Source organism: Camponotus vicinus, unplaced genomic scaffold (genome assembly GCF_025532165.1).
Source record: "Camponotus vicinus isolate PSW18456_S1 unplaced genomic scaffold, iyCamVici1.0 SCAF_1, whole genome shotgun sequence".
Lineage (NCBI taxonomy): Eukaryota > Metazoa > Arthropoda > Insecta > Hymenoptera > Formicidae > Camponotus > Camponotus vicinus.
In genome coordinates, this window is record NW_028141945.1 from 31,491,943 (window position 1) to 31,508,554 (window position 16,612).

The window sequence follows — 16,612 nt, forward strand, 5'->3', positions numbered from 1 at the left end:
GGTGAGAAATTCGCGAGAAGGGTTACTGGGGATGTGTTTCGCCCCGGGGCCCGAAAAGTCGTTGATATCGAATACAGGAGGTCGCTGAAATAAATCGTTAGCTCTAGATAGAGGGGAAGGGGCTCGCCCTGGGGTCGCGATTGGTTGCTCGGGGATGAAAGTACCCGAAGCCTAGCTACGGTTTACGAGCTCTTTTTTTTTTTACGAGTCCCGGAAAAGAAACCGAGTAGCTCGCAAATTGGAATGTAATTTCGCAAAGGGAGGGAAGGTGCAAGCGAGATAAAGAGGAGCGGGACCAGTACGCAAAATTTCGTCGATCTCCAGACTGCTCGAAAAATCGCAGATCTAGGAGTACAAATGGAAAGAAAGAGAATGCTTGAATTAATATTTCTCTATATCATTCTCAGTCTTAGATAAGTTCTTCACCCTCAGTTTTTTCAGCAAGCTACAACGATTATTTTTATATACATATATTTAATACAAAGCATCGCTCTGTTAATAATATTACGTCGTTTTCTCGATTTTTCAGCGATGGGGAAGGTCGTGAAGGAATCCTCGAAGAACATCGAGGACTAACTCGACGGAGACCACCCGGAACGAAGAAGAAGAAAGCTACTCGAGCGAAGCAGGTTCGTAACATCCCCTTGTCGCTCGCTCGCTCGTTCGTTCGAGGGGTTGCGACGCGCGTGCGCAATTTCCAACCCCATCCGCCGGCTCCTCCCCGAGCCTGTCCCCCGGCACCCTACCCCGTCCCGCGGCACACGTGCATCGGCGATCCCGCTTCGCGAGAGAGCCCAACGAGATCGCGCCGTCCTCGTTCTCCCTCCGCGTTACTCTCCCCTTCTCGTCTCCCCGCCGACGATGGTCCTGGGCTAAGTCCTGGGTTCCCGCCATGGCGGGCGGGATGACAGCCGACGAGTGCCGAGCGCGGCCGAATCGCGCTCAAGACGAGCGGGCGAAACGAGCGGGCAGCTGTGAACGGGCGAGCGAGCGAGCGAGCGAGTCCGCGCGTATATACGCGGACACGACAGACAAAGACTATTACTAATCGGAGTGTACCACGGTGAGCGCGCGGCGGACATACACCGCACTCGGCACGGGGCAGCCCGCCAAACCAAAGGTAGATAGGCAGTTTCGTTCGTTCCGTCGTGGGCCAACGAGCGGCCGGCCGGCGCGTCCGAGTCCCAGTCCCTGTCCCAGTCCCTATCTTGTCTTGTCCAACGCGCGGCGCCCAACGGGTACACGGTATGAGGGAGGCGTCTGTATGAGTGCGTGAGAGGGAGAGAAAGGGGGATAGAGAGAGAAGCGTCGCGCGTATAGAATTAGGAAGTAAAGCGGCGCGAGTGGTGGTGCGTGGATCGGTAATCTGTGACCCTGTGAGAGACAAAGAAGATGCGAGGAGGGAAAAATGTTGGATCTAGAGTACAGCGGGGAGGAATCTAGACATGTCCGAGAGTTCGCGGGAACTTGCGAAACCGCGATTGCATCGAGCTTCGAGTTGAGAAAGAGTGAACAAAAGGAAGGATAGGATTGTGTGTGAAAAGTTTACATCGGATTTACATTCGTAATAACGCTCTCCGTGTCCGTGGTCGAGGAATCGGAGAAATCGGAATGTCGCTTTCCGCCGCGCGCGGTTCCTATTGACGAAACGCGACTGCAGCTTTCAAAGTAGCGCGAGAAACGCACTGCAGCCGCGCGACAACACAATGAGGGAGTGCACGGAATCGCTCGTCTTTTCATTCGGCTAACTTCGACTCTACTCGCTGCCTGCCAGAGGAGGAAGGACAAGCGGTGGAAAGAAGAGAAAGAATAGGGTGAGTGTATGCGCGCGCGACGACACCGGTACTCTCCTTCGGAGCGAGAGGTGTGGCGCTCGAATTTTGGATAATCCTGAAAAATACGTAGCTTGGTTAAATGAAAAAAAAAATTCTCCCTACAATCGAGAAGCGATTTAAAGGCCAGACTATGAGAGTCGACGGAGTCTCGAGGTTTCGCGAGATGGCAAATCGGTCCGAGAGGTTTCCTCTTGGATCTCGTCGGAGTGGTACGCGAGAGCGATCACACGTCCCCCGTAAATACGTGCAACGCTAGTCGCGCCGGCGGGGCGCGTTACGTCAAAGTATCCTCGGGACGGGACGTCGCGGAATCACGCGGAAGTCGGGACCCGCGTTTTCGCCGTTTCTCTCCGTCGCGTCCGCGGAGTCCGCGCTCATCAGCATCGCCATCACCAGCGAAACCACCACCACGACCACCACCACCGTCGTCGCTACCGCTAGGCACCAGTGGCATCGTCGCAACCACCACTACCCGCCGTTACTACCACCACTGCCGCCGCCGCCGTCGCCGTCAACGCCTCCTGCGTTAGCCGGCGGCGGTGCACGGTAGTGTCCTCGAACACGGCATGCACGTATCGTGCTGCGAAAGTTTTACGGGTCTCGCGGTGCGTCAAACGAGAAACGTGTTCGTGTGCCGACGCCGACGTCGGCGTCGTCGTCGAGACGCGTGAGAACGTGGGGCAGCGACGAGTCTGGCGCGTCCCTTACCCCGAAAGAAATCCGCTTCTTCCTAGGCTCGACTTACGCACGCAGCGCGTGTGTGTATGTGTGTGCGTGCGTGCGTGCGTGCGTGCGTGCGTGCGTGTGGGAAACAGGTTCTTATAACCACGCATTACATCGTTTTCCGTCAGCGGCTTTTATTTCGGATAGAAGCTCCGGAGGACCCGGGGTGTCTGTCTGTCTTCCCTGCCTGCGCGCGATCGCCTTTCGTTTCAAATTTTCATCTCGCGTCCGCCCGTCCACTCGCGCGATTCACGAATGCACGAATGCGAGGTCTACAAGTTGAATCGATTTACCAAAATGCGAAACGATAAAGCGATTATCTCCGAACGATTATCGTTCTGGCGGAAATAATCGTCAAAGCCATCCAATCGAATGTGTGTCACAATCAGTTTCGTTTCTTACAACTGTCAACAGCTGAGCGAGACTGAAAATTTGTTATTATCGATCTTGATAATACCTTTAAAAATCGATCGATATTAAATGTACTTTTAATTGGAAAATTATCTCACACGCTCGTGTGTGCGTATGTGCGAGTGACGTGATTTATTAGGAAAAATTATTGAAACAAATTTGCTAAAGATACAGATGGATAAATAGGGAAAATATCGCTTAGGAAAAGCGTGAAACTTGAAAACCATTGCATCGTTTCGATTAGAGCCAATTTGATGATAATTCCTTTTCGTGGTCGGGATACGGAAAAAAGGAGAAAAAGATTTTTTGATTGTTTCTCTCTCTCTCTCTCTTTTTCTCTCACTCTTTCTCTTTCCTATAACACAGTGGGAGATCGAGATCGAACACGAAGAATCAAAGAAACGAATGAACGATGAATACAAGCGAGAGAGGAACGAACAGCGAAAGATTTACGAGTCAATTCTTTACTTTACATTTAACTCGTTCGATTTTACGCTCGTCGTTTCTATAATCGACCGATTCATCCATGTAACTTTCGCTAGACAGATATGACTCACACAGGCATTTTAATGCATTTTAATAATTCGACAGATTCGGTGCCGCGATATCGGTGCCGCCAACAGTTTGCCGATCTAATTTGGCATCTAATCAATTATTCTCCGTTCGATTTTGATCGCGTCTTTCGGAGCATCTTTTCACATTGCTTAATTAAATGTTTGAATCGCGGATTGCTTTGATTATGCGTCTGATGCGCTTTTGCATAATGATTTTGCGGAAAATGCTATAAAATATTAACATTTTAATTTAAAAAGAAGGAAAAAGAAAACGAATTTTCTCTCCACGATTATTCGACACGATTGTCTATTATTCGGCCGCGTAATATTTTTTTCCACGCAGCACTCTTTTTCGAAGCCCGTGCGTAGGCTCGGACGTCGTTGCGCGCATTAATCCGTGGTTTAGCGAACCAATTTAAATATCAGCGGCGCGCTCGACGCAATTTTATATCATTTCCGATATCGCGCGCCTGTGTGGGTGGGTTTAACGCTGCGAAAGCTCTCCTGTCCCCTCTGCTGGCCCCGCTCCCTTCCCCCTCATACGTCCTCGCTGTCCCCCTACCCTTAACACGAACCGTTACGCACCTACACCAGATATGCGTGTTTTACGATGCGTGTCGTCGCGCACTCCATCGTCTTCTTCATCATCGTCCTCGTCGTCGTCGTCGTCTTCGTCATCTTTGTCGTCGTCGTCCTCGTCGCCGTCGTCGTCGTCCTCGTCGTATCTCCTCTCCTCGTCATCGTCGTTTGTAAACGAGCGTGTGACCGGCTCTCGTACACGACGCTCGTAACGTCGTCACGACGTACTTTGCGGTATCTTGCGAGAGAGAGAGAACACACGCATGCGCACGTGCACGCACTGCTATATACAGGGTGGCGCGTCTTCGATTTCGAATTTTATTCGATGCCATTGCCGAGCGACATCGCGATCTCGGGCATCTCCCGTCATTTCCATCTCCCTCTGGATCAAGAGTCGGCTTGAAATTTCGATCGAGGAGACGTTTGTCGTCGAGAGGAAAAAATCCGAGCGACTCGCCGATCGTTTTCGTCGACCGGAGGGACAGGCCCATCAGACACCCCGTACATGCGCACACGAAGAGCGCGCAGCCGGCCGGCCGGCGAGCGTGCGTGCGTGCGTGCGTGCGCTGGCGCGCGCGAATCAGTGCGCGGCCGAATGCGTCGCGTATGCGTGCGCGCCGTCAAACGATTTTGACCGCGACCGATCTTTTTTTTTCACCGTCTAGAGAGAGGAGATCGGTATAGTCGCCAGAAGTCGCGAGTTGGAGAACGGTACCGCTGGACCGAAACTGGACAGCAACAAGTGACTCGGTTGACAATCCGTGGTGGACGCAACTGTCAATTCTCTCCCACCCCCGCGCTCGTCCGCCCACCCGCTCGCGAGATAGATCCCCCGATGTACGGCTCGCGCGGCTTCTTTGTTTCCGCGATGCGTCCGTTCGGATCCGTCCGCGATCGCGGTCGTGAGAACCAATGAAAGGTCTTGGGGAGAGGAAGATCTGTTTCCGAGGTTCGTTAAGTATCGCGAGGAAGTCGAGTTGGGTAAAAATAATTACGCGGAAGCGATCCCTCTGATAAATTGCGGTCGAGCGTGCTAAGAAGGACCAACGCGAACGTGTAAGGAACATATAACTATAACTGTGTCGCATAGTCTCTGTTATGGAAAATTGATAACCGTCCTAAAGAGATTCGTAAGATCTGCGTAATTACAAGTAGTACAGTATCCTTCAACTTTGACAATCTTCATTTTCCGCTACCGATGCGTATCGTTGCCGACAATGTCACCATCATCGCGCCATTTCCATCGATCATCATGAACGCTGTGTACGAGTCATCGTCATTAGCGATCCGCGACGCTCGGAGAGAATCGGAGTCGAAATCTAATAATAAACGCATCTTCCGTCCGTTTCCGTCGCTCCAAGGAGTTGGCCGAGCCTAGCTTTTAAGAGAAGGAAGAGGGCAAAAATGAGCGCGAGAGGCAGAGCCGCGAGCAAAAAAAGGGAGCTTCGGCGGGTACACACTTTCGCCGACCTCGCGATGCCGGGCGCGTTCGGCCGAGAGGAGCTGTGTGTTCGGCTCTCTCGCGACAAAGGCCGCTTGCTTGATTCAAGGTCCCACGGATGTGCACGCGCACACGCATCGGCCCTTCGCGCGGCCCATTCGTCCGCGGCGCGCTGCATCGAGGACGTAGTCGGGATAGAGTTCCTTCCACATGTGATCCTTCTCCTTCTTAAATCGTCTATAAAATCTCTGCCGGTGTATTGAATCGTATAGATGCGAAGAAAAATTATTTCATCCTTTTATATGCGCGAAAAAAAATCCCCTAAAGTTCTCAAAAGCCTTTCTGATTTCTTCATCTTCTCTCAAATAATCTGAGAATTGACTCCGAAAATATTTCGGAGTCGATACTCTCCGATTTTAATTCTCAGTTTAATTTTCCTCCGAATGGATTCGGAAAGAGTTGATAAAGTATCTAACGAATCTTCGAATCCTTGAATACTTGAAGCTCATCAGTCTTCTTCTCGTGTGTTAGTCCGCTTTCTCGCGATGGCACCGCGCTAATTTCGGCATTACGCTGCGGCAAAAATGGCGCGCGAATCATTCTATTCTTTTTCTTCTCGATGCACGAACAAACAGTACGCCTGTTGATGCATATTCACGTTTCAAAATTTAGGCTGAAATTAATAAATACGACAGAAAGTATTATCGTTTCATTTGAATGAGCTTATTGTTCGCAATCGCTCTATTTTTAAGGATTTCATAGATTTCTCGTGTGTTATTCGTCGTAAAAGTTTTCATCCTTATCCCTAGCAATCTTAGGCGAGAAACTTGTAAATTAAAATCGGCCAGCAAAGATGAAAATCGTGCGTGTGAACGTTTGTTGCGTTAATTCGGGGGAATTTTGTCGGTGAATAAGAATTCAGCTTTGTAAATCGAAGAGCGGGTGCGATTTTTCTCGGCGACGTTTCCGTTAGCGACGCACGGCTAATATTAATTCCAAGCGTGTGGAATCTCCGGGTCTCTATGGCAGCTGGTTTATATGCGCTTCTCGGAATTTGCGTTCTGTGCTTCGCCGTGGACGAAAGAATCCGCAAACGACTCGTTCTCTGTCGCGACTATACGGAGTGTCCCAAAAAAGGTGTCCTATTACTCCCTTGCCTCGGTGCCTAAATTTTACTGCCAAAGAAATCTCCATACCTTTCTCATTGAAAATCCCGTTGGAATGTTATTGATACAATGAATTTTTAATTTCAGTGTTCGAAAACATTGAATGTTGAAATTGTCGAGGTAAAAGTGGTAAAATAATGTCATTTTTATAGCTTCGTGCTCCTTGTGTTATATATTTGCTTTGGAACATGATTTGGTAAATTTTTATTCTATAAGTAGAATATTTCGTTGATTAAATGACACTAAAATTCATTCGAGAAAATCAGATTCTCCGTCTTTCGGTGAGAAAGGAACCGATAACTCGCATATATTCTTTTAGATCACCCTATGTATGACGGGCGACGGTGATATTGAATTTTTGTGCATGCACCTACAGTCGATTCAACGAAAGTGCAAGCGGAGGTGGCTAACGGGTGTCACAACTATTCTTATTAAACACGCATACTGAAAAATAAAAAATTAGGTTTCATCGTTTAAAAAAAATAATTTTATTATATTTTATATATATTTTATATATATTTTTTTACTGAGAAACTAATTCATAAATTTACATTTAAAAATTGGCGACCGTTATTACTGTACACAATGTCTATTTGTTGTCCTATCGCCTGTTTTTGTTTAATCGCGCTCCGTTATTATTATTTTTAAATTTTTAATGTTTGTTTATTTTCTAACGACTTCTTGAACATTGAAAAGGATCTTGAAAAGATCGAAACGTACGTATGTATTTTTATTTCTAACTGATTATTAATATATTATGTCTCTTACTTAGAGTCTTTATTATTTTTTACACTCTAACATCTTGTGCCACGGTCTTTTAGCCTTTCTTTCTTATTACTTAATTCACATTTATATATTTTACAATTTTTTAATTAGTTTTATTGAAAGCAGAATTTTCTCGAATTTATTTATATAAGTATTATTTCATATATTGTTCGAGAAAGTCTGTATCATATAAAGCCGTTATATTTCAGAGTTTTCTCGAATATTCTTGAACGGAACGTTACTTTTGCGGACAAAGGCCGATTATTTGATTTGATTTTTCGGGCTCTACGTCACAAAGTCAATATCTAAATCGACAAAGAGGTTATCGGTGTCGATCAACGATTGATCGAAATAATCGAACCATCGTTGCCTTATTTGGATAATTCGGTAGCCTTATTCCTTGTTCTCGAAAAGATTCACTGTACGATCAGAAGGATCACACACGTTCACCTTTGTCCGTAAAATATTAATTGTTTCGCGAACCGAAGCTCTAAACGCGCTCGGACGGTCCATAAGAGTCGATTTTGCTTTTTTTAATAAAAATATTTCAGTTCTCTGTCCGGATTCTTGTCCGTCTACCTTTCTCACCGGTGAAGAAAAATAAATATTTTTAATGCAGTCGCGAAAATCAAAGGCACGGCTGCATATATGTATAATTTAATTAATATATAATTATGATTCCGTTTTACATAAAAAATTATATGCTACCACTTGGAGTTTTTGATAATATTCACATCGAGATTCGCGACCTTTAAAGACTAAAGTTCGCGATATTCAGCCTAGTCCAAGATTTATGGACATTAGTAAAGTTCAATTGCTGAGACGAAAACCCTCCGGTCTTTATACGAAAATTTAGTCAATTCAATTAAATAAGACTCCGCCTAGCTTATTTCATTATTTACATGCGTATAATCACGAATTTCTGATCAGAGTACATCAAATATAATTTACACATTCGCGTATATTAGTTATTAACTATGAAAAGAGATTACCAGACTGAATCGTAAATTATAACGTTTTATAAATATTTATATTAGACAATAAACATTAAATGATTGCAATAATCAAAATGAATCGAGGAATAGAGTCTTAAATTCTTACATCGACAAGTATGCACGCAAAGTACATAAATGGTGTCGCTCACGTGTAGCGCGAAATAGCAGACGCATCTCCGCAAGGTCAAACCAGCGAGCGAAAGTTCTGGCCAAACGACAGTGCAAGTTTCCAGCGATAGCGAAAGCGCCGGGCGGTCACAGCTGTAAAGCTATTAGAGTTTGGGGGTGGAAAACGAGGCGGATACAAGGGGTGGGAAGGTAACCGCTACATAGCGAGAGCTACTATCGCGCGGTTTATGTTACATATCCGCGTACTTTGCGAAAGCTCTCCGTTATAGCCGCATGCGCGTGTGTATGTCACCTAGATTATATACAGGGTAGTGGAACGTCCAGAGATGAGATTCTATCTCTCACGTCTATACAATTGAAGCATAATCTGATTGTACTTGTACAGCTTTTCGTAATTTTTGCTTCTTTTACAAATGTCTCATTTCTTTAAATCCGCATTAAGAATAATATATTTGATTCCATCAAATAACAGTTCCGTGCTGTTTTCGTCACCCTATGTAAAAGATCGTATTCTATATGTATTGGTTGTGCGCCGAGAGAAAAAGGGAAAGGCGGGAAGAGGAGATAGAAAAAAAGAGAAACAGTGAGAGAACGAGAGAGTAAACATCGATCGATATTTCGCAAAGGGCTAGTCGGATTTTTGACGATGGTAACAAAACTCTCACGAACGCGAACAAATACCTTGAAAATATTAACTAAAATAATATAAAATCTACATTTACATATTTAAATATTTTGGACGCTAATCTTTTTAAAGTAAATTTGTCACGCTAGGCAAAAGATAAATGAAAAATTTTAATGTTTAATGTAGAAATGTTATTGCTTAATTAAATATTAAAATAAAAAATATTATTTATTAATTTATTATATGTAATTAAAAATTTAATTTTCTCCACCTGTGAAATTATTCGATTTTTGAAGAATTTTCAGTCAACAAGGCAATACTTTTTGTCTTGTTTATCTTCGATCGAATCGGTCCACTTGGAATGATGCGACGAGTTCCAAGCCATCGTCAGACTTCTAAACAACGTGAATGAAACAGCTAGGCACAACGTACGCGAATATCAAAGCGAACGTACGAGAGTTGGTGCGCGAACACACTGAACGTAATAGTAGCCTTGGCTTAGCGATGGTCACGTTATAAGCAACGTCTGTGACACATTCTCGCATAGTCTCGCGTCACGTGCTCGCTCGCGCTCACGTGACACATTCGTTAATCCGCGCATCCCCCTTATTCTTGTCGATTTCTCACCCTTTGTTTTGAGATATGACGCTGACGGATAAAATTAACGTCGATCGAGCAATTTTTTCTATGTTTGAGTAATTTTCATTTTCTTATAAACGAGATACGCTAAATTTTTCTGATGGACGATCTTTCTCTGTTTCATGTTTCAGATCGTACAAATCAACCGCCTTCTAACAAGCCACATTAACCTCAAGTGATTTCTATTTTCTTACGAAGCGCGAAAGAAATATGTAATTAGTATGTTTATATTGACGTAAAGAAAAACCACACAAAAAGAAGATATTCCAAGAGCTTAGGTTCAGAAGAAGACAAAAGATTAAGAGCTATATTATCTAATAAGTGTACAAAGTATATCTAACGAGAAAGGGGGAAGAAACAGATAAATTAAACAACTCCGCCAGTGCCAAATCGAGGAAGAAAGCAAGGTGAAAGTGATCGTTGTAACAGAGAGAAACGGAAAGAAGATAGCGAAAAAGTAGAATAAAGTAGAGCAAGATTTATTTTATCCTGGAATAAATAAAGTAACTCTTTAGGCACACATACAGTGTTATCTACAAATTTCTTAAAAATAAACAAACAAGTGCAAAAGCGGCAGCGATAATAGAAGGAAAAGAAAAGAGAGAGGAAGAGAGAGAACAGACAAAGTAATACAGTGCGAGGGCAGGACCGTAAACCAAAGAATCTACCATTTTTTTCTATTCATTGAATAACATAATCTCTCGTCAGGTGAAATAATAGTGAGACACACACACACCGATTCCTTCGTCAGAACCGATTAAGAGTTAAGCGAGCCGGCGCTGTTTTGTAAAGGTTTATAGAAATAGCCGTAAAATATAAGTGCATTTTTTAAACTGGACGCGTCACGTGACAGATTTTCGCCAAGCGAAAGGAAGAAGAAGCAGACAAAGGGAGGAATCAACCAGATTCGCTTGAACACTCCCAGAGCAACCGATCTACTTCAGTTCGTAGCCTAAACCTGTTGAGTACAAAAAGACACAGAGCTAGAGATATAGATAGAGACAGAGGTAAAGGAAGAGAGAGAAAGAGTGAGAAGCTGAGTGCAAAAAAAAAGTGAGAGAGCGATCGTAATATCGAAGAATCAACAAAGAAGACTACGTGCGAAATATACGGAATAACCAATCGCGCGACATCGTGCATCGAAGTTGAAGAATTTACTTCAAGACGAGAGTTGGACAGACACCGCGAATGTCAATCCACAAACGACACTACGCCGTTTCTAAGTCGGGTCTCTAGGATCCGGTTTGACGCATCAACGAGAATCAAAGTGCGACTAGTCGCGAAAGAAGCGCCAATGTCGCGTGCAAGAATTTCATTGATTATCCGTTCGAAAAAGACTAGATAATCTCGAGCCCGCGTACATTTCGGGGGCAAGTATATAGTGTTGAGGAAAATCGGAACGCGAGAGGGAGTATCGCTCGCGCGATTCCGAGAGGATCCGAAACAAAAAAGGATTACCACCGTCAAGTGGCGAGACTCGCCGAACCGAGGGACGGACGTTAAGGTCGCGATGACGTGGCGAGGAAGAAGATGAGCGCCGAGGTGACGAAGGAGGTCGTCGCCACCGAGAGGGTCCCAACGAGCCCTCCGGCGGCGGTCGCGACCTCACCGGGCACGGTCGGCGCCGGCGACCTGTCCGCGCGGCATCTGCCGCCCTTCAGCAGCTTCGCCGGCGACAATACAATGGACACCTCGACAACGCTGACGACCCTCCACTCGCAAGACGTCGGCACGGGTCTGATACCGTCCTGGGACTACTACGAGGGCCTGACTGGACGGCTGATCGACTCCCGCGGCGAGGTTTTAGCGAACCAATATCGACCATGGGAGTCTAAGGGCGGTATAGAGGGTCTGCCCAGCTTCGCCAGCCAATTTACCGCTCCGAGCGAAGCCGAACCGCAATTGACGGCGTTGACGCCACTATCACCGGCATCCATCTCGCATTCGCCGCCAGTCACGTCGGCCGTGGGTCTACCGAGTTTCCACACGCTCGGGACACCGCTTCCAGTACCTCACCCGCACCGCGGATCTGTCGGTTATCCCTTGGTACCGGCACCGGTACAGGCTCGGGAGGTCCCGGCGCTTCAGCAGCAGTTATTCGACGAGCGTCATATACAGCTGTTGGGCTCCAATCCGGCCCAAGCGTTTCCGCCGCCGGGTCACCCTCATCACACCGTGCTGACCGTGGTGAAGCCCGAGTATCCGCAACTGCACCATGCGAATTTTCAAAATCCGATGTCGACCGTGCTGGATTCATCGCCGACCTCGCGACCGATCGGCATTGACGGTCGCAAGAAGGAGCGCAGAAAAATCCGCGCGGGTTCCATGGAATCGGAAGATGGCGGGGGCGGTGGCGGTGGTAGCGGGGGCGGCGGTACCGGTACCGGCAACGTGGAGAGTTCCGGCCAGGTCGCAGCTGTATCCTCCACCGCGAATCGCGGCGTGCATCATCTCGGCGGTGGTATGACTGACGGCGACGGTGACAGCGGCCTCGGGGACAAGCCGGCGAAGAAGAAGCGAAAGAGATGCGGAGAGTGCATAGGCTGTCAGCGCAAAGACAACTGCGGGGAGTGTGCACCGTGCAGAAACGACAAGAGCCATCAGATCTGCAAGATGAGGAGATGCGAGAAGCTCACGGAGAAGAAGGTGAGTAGATCGTTGAATCACGAATTCATAATTAATTTACGATTCACATTACGGTTCTTATCTAAACGTTCCTTTCGTTATACGCATACATTTTTTTATTATCGTAAAGCACTAAAATGAATAGCGCGATGAGGGAGATGAGTGAAATAATTCTCTGCGACGTCGTAAATGCTCGTGTCGTCTACAAATGAAATCTAATGCATGCTTTATATAAAGAAATGTATATATATTTCAAAATGTTTCTAGCGTTGAGCAATTTATTGAAGAATGCATACTCGGTTTTCCAGGGATTTGTTTTTACAAGCAAAAAATCTTTTTTGCATTAAATTTTCCTTTATTCATTATTAATCTATCGTTTTTATTATATATATCTTATCGCATTTTATAAAACATGTTTTATCCGCTCGATAGAATTCATTTTATATATTAATAAAGACGCACGATAGAAAAATTAATAAACCGCAAAATAAAATGTAACGCAAAAAGTAAAAAAAAATTTTAAAGGGCGTTTTAATATCATTAGACACGCGCAATGCGTGTTATAATCGTAATAGTATGTACAAGATGGTATAAATGCACAGACAAAACGCCGTTATAGAACGATATATATAGCCTGAACTTGGCCTCGATGCCTGAATGTGCCGAGAATCCCTGAGGGAAATACAGAAATACAGATAACCGAGGTGGTTTATTATTGTAGCGACATTGAACAGGGGGTTGGTGGGTTAACTGTTCAGCTGCTACTGCAACTAGAGATGGCGTCGAACTACCTGCAATCTCGCGTTTGATCAAGCTTGAGCTAATTCTAATTACTATATCGATACCGGACAGGAAGTGTAAATATCTTATCTCGCCTCGTTTTCAGTTTCAAAGATCTAAATCTATTTTTGTATACAATGTGTGCTTTTAATATTGATACAAGAGTAAAATTGCTTAAATTAAAAATTGACATTCTTGTAATTAATACATTTAATTAAATGCCACAATGTAAATATAACTTAATCAAAAAATACCGCGATTGTTCCGATCTGATTAACGAATGTTATGATCCACGAATATTATGTACATATATATATGTATCGCCTCGGTGATTATTGGTGAATGCCTTTCGAGAAGGCGAGGCGCGCAGCAACAACGACTCATAAAACGGCTTCGCTTATCGTAGGGCAAGTTCAAGGCTCACCGCGGGTCATAATAATCGCGTATCGAACTTCGTCTCGTTCAGAAACAGACGTGTTGTTTGCTGGCGACACGCGCACCGGACTGTACGTCCCGTTCCGACGTTGCCGTCAACATAATCCTCTGATAACATTCCGCCATTTATCAATTAGCATTTCGCTGATCGGTGCACTTTGCAGCTTCCCGATGGCGCACTATACATGTATCTAATCGGTTTTATTTAAGTATTTAAGTATTAACCAATTTTTTTACGAGACGGTTTACGAATTTCTCGTTTTCCGCGGAATGTTTTAGGAAATAAAATTTGCTACGTTTTTTCGAAGTAGATTTGTCAAATTTCTCGAGTAAGATTTTTCTCTCCTCTCTTTCCTTCGCGCGAGTTGGATCTGTCGAACCGTCTACTGTTTCTCTCACGTCAGATTCCCGACTATTTTCGACGATGTCAACAGCGATGGCGAAAATGAAACGCGCCGAAAAAGGGATGATAGATCGCCAAGAGTCGAAGACCGGTGTATAGGCGCGCCGTCACAACAACCCCGCACCCCCTAGAACTTAACACCCTCTTTATCCCAAGGGAAGGAACGGCCGTCCCTGCTCTGTCTTTCCTTTCGCCCGCGAGAAAGGACTCTGCCCTCGAGAGTTCATCGCACACCTGCTGTCGAGAGGCCGACATCCACTCTTTCCCCCTCGACTGTGCTGGTTTGATTTTTATCGTCTTCCTCCTTGTTTTGACCCGATTTCTCATAAACACATGGATCATCGACCCGCCGCGTAGCATCTTTGCACGATTCGTACTGGTTTTTTTACTCGCGAATAAAAATACAAGCAGGTTCGTATCCAAAGCGTGTATTCTTGTATGGCCTATCGAATTTTTAACGCAATGTGATTTTTTTCAATTTTGTGGCTAACGATATATCGTAAATACTTAATCCAATAATTTCTCAATAATTTCTACAAACGAACGAAGATCGATAAACGATAAAAAATGTCGCGTCTATGAATTGTCTTTCATCGGGAACGAAATAAATTGCGCTGAAGCGGTTGCTTTTTGGTTCCGGTTTCTCGATAAATCGAAACAACGGAAGCCCGTCAAAGCCAGCGGATAGAAGAATGAGAGAGCAGGGGAGAGGAGAAGGAGAGAAAGAGAGGGCAAAGAGAAAGGGGATCTGTTTGGTAGGAACGAGGGTTTCGGTTACGTTAACTACAGCACTGCTCGGCTTGTCTCGACGAACGGAGCGAGTTTCGCGAGTGCATTACGAATGCTTTTTGCGTTATTCGCCAAAGCGATAACCGCACGATAACCGGATACAATTCTCGGTTGCTCAGGGTTATCTGACGGCAGGCCAATCAACCCGTTCGCGCTCTCTTTGTCATGGCAAAATAATGCGACAGGCTCGTGCCGTTGATGCGGCCATTAAAAACTCAGTGATGCTGCGCATCAACATTTCGATGCGACACTTTGGGATGCTGTGAAAAGCAGGGCAGAATTTATCTCGCGTAATGACAAGGGCTCGATTAACGCTTTCCACGTAATTTGTAATATTCGATCTTAACAACCATCGACACGACGCAATCTTTGATTAATTTCCAGTATAATTCATTGAATTCGTATCACTTTTTAGAAATCGATTCTTTCGAATTTACCAGATTATTTGCGACAATATTTCACAATACGATTCAATATCTCGCGAAACAAAAAAAAAGAGTCAAAATAGATTTAACGAGCGTTAAAGGCGCTTCCGAGCCCGCCCGAAAAATCGACTGTATCAAGGGTAAAGGCGAGAGGGAAGAGGAAGGAAAACGTAGAAAGGGGTGAAGTGGAAGGGTGCGGGGGAGGACCTTGAAGCTACGCAGTTCCCGCTAACGGCAGGAGCGTTTCAAGTCGATATATCGATCTCCACCCCCACTCGTTGTTTCCTGCCGCGGGAACAGGACTCGCTCTCTTTCTCCCTCTCCCGCAGGATGAGTCACAGCCTCCCCGACACACGCAGGCACGCACGTGCGACGGTCGCGCGCGCGCGCCTCGACGGTTTCTCTCGAATTCTCTACGCGTTATACGCCGGGATACGAGAATCATAAAGGATATTCTCGAATTCTCGACATGTTTAGTTTCCAAAACTTTAATGTTAGTCAAGGATCATAGATTTTTAAAATACATACAAATATTTTGCACGCGCGCGAATAAAGATAAGTAATTATCGTACACGAAATATTGAGAAGTTTTCAAAGTAATCTCGATCTGAACGAATATTCCATGTTTATGAGAGTTTAGCGCGATTTAAAAAGCAGAGTGACACGTGTTTTATTATTCAGCGTCTGTCCCTTTGCGAACTTTATTTTCGCACTTTCGAAAATTTTCTACGTGCAAATATGAGAAAAAGAGAGAGGGATTAAGAGAGAAAAGAGGGAAGTGAAACTAAGAGGGAAGTTCTCTCTTTTTCTCCCTTCTCGTCAAATTTTCAGCATGGCTTATGTTTATAGGAAATTTTCTACCTCTCGACGCGCTGTTTTTATCGTTGTCTCATCTCCTCCCTCGCTGGCCGAATTTTCCACCCATACGCGAAGAAAACGCACGCGGAAAATGTTTGCACACGCACTTGATCGACCCGTTTGCCACGATGGAGATTCCTTGCACCCCTCTACCCCAGCTTCTCTCCCCTGTATGTCTCACCCTTCGCATCTCTCTTCCTCGATAACTCCATCCCCTCTTCACCCTTCATCCCCCCTTTCTCTCTCTCTCTCTCTCTTTCTTTCTCTCGCACGCACACACGCAGGTGTCGTCTTTCTTCCTTCTTTCTCTCTCTTCTCGCGGCGATATCCCTCTCCACCCCTCTTTGACGCCGGCATCCCCGCTAAGACTATTTGCCAGAACGCAGGACGAGGAAATTGTAAAGCCAGTTCTACATTATTCAACCTGAAAATTTA

At 45.4% G+C, this 16,612-nt stretch overlaps 1 protein-coding gene across 6 annotated transcripts in view; it reads left to right on the forward strand.

The window, feature by feature from the left end:
* The first annotated feature begins 529 nt into the window (after positions 1-529).
* The window catches only part of Tet (tet methylcytosine dioxygenase-like), a 54,220-nt gene continuing 38,137 nt past the window's right edge, over positions 530-16,612 (forward strand). The window contains exons 1-2 of one of the 6 annotated variants that reach the window (XM_083079742.1): positions 530-629; positions 9,994-12,508. In XM_083079742.1, coding sequence (XP_082935868.1) covers positions 11,393-12,508 — 1,116 coding nt within the window. In that variant the 5' untranslated portion in view covers positions 530-629; positions 9,994-11,392. The other 5 variants (XM_083079733.1, XM_083079769.1, XM_083079760.1 and 2 more) reach the window with 5 other exon arrangements.